Consider the following 6,000-nt stretch of genomic DNA (forward strand, 5'->3'; position numbering starts at 1 on the left):
ACAGATGTCTCCTATTGTATGGTCACCTGTTTTGTAAAGTTTCATCAATGTATTGTGCGTGAGAGACTACTTTGGCAAATACATGAATCATTTAGTGAAAGGCATTGATAGTAAAAGCAAAAGTGAATACAGTAAAGCCTCAACTCCATCCATTATGAAGCATTTTTAACTGATTTATTTATACACACAACATAAACATTGACTCACAGAGAGGAGAAATTAATTGCATAAATTAAAAGAAAACAGTGAGACGACCATGTTAACTTAAGTATGCAGCCGTTAAAGGAGATCATTTATGATTTATAATTGAAAAACAAATCACTGTAAGTGTAAGTAATTAGGAAAAAAAATGACAAAAACCACAGGGCCATGTTTACATTTACTCAGTGTCGTGACCCTGGACCCTCAATTTATTTCATAGTAGTTTTTGTCCTGCACTCAGGTGCCACATTACAACAACACAGTCAGGAGGAAAATCTGTAACACCATCTCTTTCTTGATGGATAACTGTGCCTCAGTGTCTGTTGACATTTGACTTGTAATCCTATGACGTCAGTGGCTTAATCGATGATGGCGATGGGAGTTGAGCAACACCTGCTCACAAACACAGGACAGCAAGAGGGTGTCAGTCATGACACGGCAACCTCCCTGAATTAATGCTCACAATGTGTTTAGTGCTTTCTTTGTGCGTCCTGTTTTATATTGGTAAACCCTTGTCTTGTTTCTTCTCCTTTCTAACATGTTTCACCTGTGCCTCGTTGTATTCCCTCCTCATATACACTCTTAGAAATACGTTTTCCAGAAGGGTTCTTTTACGAGGGCTGAGGTTCTACCTGGAACCATTTCCTTCTGAAAAACCCATTCCTGAAGAAAGGGTTCTTGGTAACACTGCGGGTTCCAGTAAGAACCATTTTGATCCAGAGAACCCTTTAAAACCCCTTTCCCGAATAAAGGGTTTTCAAAGGGTTCTTGGTGGAACCTTTATAAAAAGGTTCTACCTGGAGCCAAAAAGGGTTTCCCTATGAGGACAAGCCGAAGCACCTTATATTGTTCTACTTAGCACTTTTATTTCTAAAAGTGTACTGTGGTCTTTGGCCGATTTTCTTTCTTTGGTGCATAGAGTTTCAGCATTTTCTTTCCTTGTTAGTGTCTTAATCCTGTCAATATTGAATTTGTTTGCTGTAAAGTCATTTTATTTTGCAATGAAGGTTAAAATAGCTTATATCTGTGGCAATGACTGAGGATAAGGGTGAAGCCACAGCCAAATCTGATAGCAGCAGAGTTATATAACATTCCGTGCAGTTTAATAGTTACTCTTCCGTGTGAGCACATCAAACTATGCAGATAAGCATATCTGACTGTGATCTTTAGCCCAATGAACTATGTGTTTATTATTTAAAACTAGTGCAGTGCCCGTAGGAAGTATGTATTCCTATAGTGGGAGCTGAAGAAGATTTTTCAGTTATGGTAATGCATGATAAGGAACGTAAAGGCTAACATAATACAAACACTGTGCAACCTCATTAGGCACAACGCAAATGCTGTCTAGCTATGCTAATGCTAATTGAAAACAATTAAAACATTTGTGTTGTGCCTAATGAGATTGTACAGTGTTTGTATTATGTTAGCCCTACGCCAATGCTAATCGCAGCCTCACTAGATTACTTTTGGAAACAGATTCGCCAAGTTAGCCGCAATGTAGTAGCATGCTAATACAAAATAAATATGTGCTCACGTATTGGTGAATGGACACTGACTTCGTTGTTTCAGTACAACACCATGTTCTGCGTTGAACCGTGTGAAAATGTCTCACCCACCATGAGGACATCCTCTTCACTCCCACCTCCCTGCTTCAGACAGCGCAGCTGCTGCTGATGAGCCGCTGCCTGCCTGGTGTATCGTGATGAATCAGCGAAAATATTAATTCCTCCACAAAATTGGAAAATCAAGGATGCACACCATCGGGCCATGATCAACCCATATCCAAAGTCTTAGGGCGATCTGACTAAGAGATATGCCTGTCACAGACACACAGACGCAACTTGCTTTATACAGTAGATATATGTAAAATTGATCGTAACTATAATGAATCAGCATATACAATTGCAGCTGCTTGTTTTTTTTGCAGAAAATTAAATGTAGTAATGTGCATTTGTTAAAACCTTAGACCCCCTGCATGGATAAGTATAGACAGGCAGCTGCTTCACTTGTGTATGATGCGTAACCTCTTATCATATTGAGCAAATATAACACAGCAGGGGCACCTTTCATGAATACCCTACAATTTAACATTATCATTTCTTTTCCCTGAATGATCAGAATCAGCTTTATTGGCCAAGTTTGAGTGCACATACAGGGAATTGAACAAAAAATGCTCTTGCTTGTTTGTATTTGAATTTGAGCTTGATTTGAGCAGTGACTGGTGACTGTACAGACAAAGCCACCAGGATTAAACCTGTTAGCCCGGTCTGGAGCAGCATAATGGCACAGTATATATCTCCATGGCAACTTGTGCACCATTGCGTTTGTGGAACCTTAATTAACTAAGCATGGAAATCTAATCTGCTAACTAGGTTTTATGAAACAGGCCTCATGAGTCCAAAGGTCTCTTGGTTAAAGTACATAAACCCCTCCCCTGTGGGTTACATAGAGCTTTATGAAGCAAAGTTTCAGCCTGTTTTATTTCCTGTGTGGAGCAACTCTAGAAATCTAGCAACGGTAAGTGTGCTTAATAATGCTTGACTTTAGAGGTAGCCTATTCTGTAGACTGGAATCAACTAAAGTGGGCCATTGTGGTAGTTCATAAATGTTGTCTTTCTCGATTGTGCCGTGTTATAGGGAATCAATGCAGCATGCATGCTGACAACTGGAGATAAACTCTCAAGAAACTGTAAGCGATCAGGTTCAGGACGTGTTACTGTCGAAGGCACGGCATCTCAAATGAAGAGAATGATGTTGAAGAAAAACTATTTAGATTTAGCGGTAAACCCTTAGAACACAGAGGATGGAAGGTGGAAATACAGGAAATATAGAATTGGCCACAGTAAAATGAACAGACCAAGCATAGGCGATGGACTTGGAGTTTGTTCAGTGAGTGCGTTGAGTGCGTTAATCGTAAAAGCAGCTTGTGCCTCTGTAGTGGGCAGTATATTCCCAGGAAAAATGTGAATGGTAGTGCATCACTATTCAGACGAAGAGTTTGAAGAACTTAGTGGTTCTTTTTGTTCACTAGTGTGGTTTACTAGGGCAGTGCCCGTAGGAAGTATGTATTTCTATAGTGGGAGCTGAAGAAGATTTTTCAGTTATGGTAATGTATGATAAGGAAGGTAAAGGCTAATGCTAATGGAAAATGAAAACGTTTGCGTTGTTCCTAATGAGGTTGCACAGTGTTTGTATTATGTTAGCTCGATGCTAATGCTAACCGTAGCCTCGCTAGCTTACCTTTGGAAACAGGTTTGCCAAGTTAGCCGCAAAGTAGTAGCATGTTAATGCAAAATAATTATGTGCTCACATATTGGTGAATGGCCACCTTGTCGTTTCAGTATAACACCGTGTTCTGCGGTGAACCGTGTGAAAAAGTCTCACCCAGTGTGATGACAACCTCTTCACTCTCACCTCCCCTCTCCAGACAGCGCAGCTGCTGCTGATGAGCCACTGCCTGCTTGGTGTAGCGTGGTAAATCAGTGAAAGAGCAGCAAGAGAAATCAGCGAAGATTAAAATTCCTCCAAAATCCTTGAAAATCAAGCATGCACACCATCGGGCCATGATCAACCCATATGCAAAAATCTTAGGGTGATCTGACTGACTGAACAGTCAGCGAGATATGCCAGACAGACAGACACACAGACACAACTTGCTTTGTACTGTAGGTAGATGTGATCCAATAAAAAGCATGACGTGGAATGTGAGTACTTTGTGCTACTATCCATATTTTTGGACACACCATACATCAGCAAAAAAAAAAACTGGGTTTGAGACTTTGTCCCACCGAGCGCTTTTCTGCATAGAGTTTGCATGTTCTGAGGTTAACTGGACACTCTAAATTGCAGTGTGAGAGTGAATGGTTGTGCTTCTCTGTTTGTTGGCTGGCAACCAGTCCAGGCTGAACCCTATTTTGCCCTTTGTCAGCTGAAGTCGGCTCTAACGGCCCCTGCGGCCCTCAGGTGGAGGATAATAGTGGTTGACCATTCATCAATAATGAATGAATGTGTTGACAATGAATTTGCGTTATTGAGTGCCTAGAAGGTACCTCATAAGCCACAACCACAAACTGTGCACTAAAGTGAAATTATTGCAATTATGTAAATTCTTCATACAGATTCAAAACCTAGGCTTGATTTAAAACAGACTTAGGGATTCATTAGGGATCGTAATGACATGTTTTTAACCTAATTGTACATTCTTGTTGTTTAAGATGCGGCTGGTCTGTTGCTGCAGTGCCTTGCTCCTGCTCACCCTCGCTTCCAGTGTCTGTCAAGCTGGAAACATCTTGGTCTTTCCCTTAGAAGGCAGCCACTGGATAACCATGGACATTATGCTTCAAGCTTTGCATGAAAGAGGCCACAATGTAACTGTTCTGCGATTTAGCAAAAGCTGGTACGTCAAGGGTAATTCTTCTTATTACAATACCATCACTGTCCAAGTGGAGAGGAGCATAAATCAGGAGCTCATCACAGATGTTGTGGCTGCAGTATTAGAATATGAAAGGGGGGCGATTCCCTGGTTTAATTTTCTCTCCGTCAATGTGGGAATGATTGGCACATTCATTGACTTTCACAGAATAGTGGGTGGATATGTATCAGCAATAATTGATGACCAAGGGCTGATAAGAACCATAAAGGACAGCAAATTTGACCTTATGTTAACTGACCCCACCTGGGCAGGTGGAGCCATTGTAGCGAAATACTTAAACCTTCCTTTGGTTTATAATGTTCGCTGGCTGCTTGCTGGAGACGCTCAGTTTGAAGTCGCTCCCTCACCACTATCATATGTTCCTACTGTAGGATCTGGCAACACTGATAAAATGAACTTTATTGAAAGAGTTAAAAACATGCTGACACATCTTTTAATCCAATTGCATTCCTATTTGGTGAGTGAGCTAGCATACAAGGAGACCGTTGACAAATATCTTGGGCCTGGTAATAGCTTAGACCAGCTAATGCTAAATGCAGACATGTGGCTGATGAGAACTGACTTTGTGTTTGATTATCCACGCCCAACGATGCCTAATGTCGTGTACGTGGGAGGGTTTCACTGTAAACCTGCAAAACCACTCCCTGAACACCTGGAGGAGTTTGTGCAGAGTTCTGGAGAGCATGGATTCATCATCATGTCTCTGGGGACTTTTGTGGGCGGACTTCCTGCTGACATGGCAAGTGAGATCGCTGAGGCTTTTGCCACATTACCTCAGAAAGTCATCTGGAAGCATAAAGGTGACAGACCAGCCATTCTGGGCAACAACACTTTAATAGTGGACTGGATGCCACAGAATGACCTCCTGGGACACCCAAAGATCAAACTATTTGTGGCTCATGGAGGCACAAACGGAGTCCAAGAAGCTATCTATCATGGCATTCCAGTTGTGGGACTGCCTGTGTTTTTTGACCAGTATGACAACCTGCTTCGTCTGAGAGACAGAGGTGCAGCTAAGACTCTTACAATAGCCACAGTGAACAAAGACAATTTCCTAGAAGCAATTGAGGAAGTCCTGGAGGAGCCTTCCTACAGGAGGAACATGCAGAGACTCTCCAGGCTGCACAGGGATAAGCCAATGAAACCGATGGATACTGCCATCTTCTGGATAGAGTTTGTCATGAGACACAAAGGTGCAGCTCATCTGAGAACAGAGTCCTACAGACTACCATGGTATTCCTACCACTCTGTGGATGTGTTTTTGTTCATATCTGGAGCTGTGCTACTTGTGCTTTTAACTGTTTTTATCATGCTGAGGTGTTTATATACTGCAGTGTGTAAACCCAAAGTGAAAAAAGAGTAATTGT

General features: G+C 41.7%; 1 protein-coding gene across 1 annotated transcript in view; it reads left to right on the forward strand.

Moving 5' to 3' along the window:
- Positions 1–4,415: 4,415 nt before the first annotated feature.
- Positions 4,416–6,000, forward strand: part of LOC310936486 (uncharacterized protein) — a gene marked incomplete at its 5' end in the record, with an annotated part of 5,222 nt that continues 3,637 nt past the window's right edge. The window contains one exon of the mRNA XM_083900559.1: positions 4,416–5,992. Coding sequence (XP_083756685.1) covers positions 4,416–5,992 — 1,577 coding nt within the window. The remainder of the gene's footprint in view (positions 5,993–6,000) is intronic.

This window comes from Microchirus variegatus, assembly GCF_963457635.1.
Source record: "Microchirus variegatus genome assembly, chromosome: 14".
Classification (NCBI taxonomy): Eukaryota; Metazoa; Chordata; class Actinopteri; order Pleuronectiformes; family Soleidae; genus Microchirus; species Microchirus variegatus.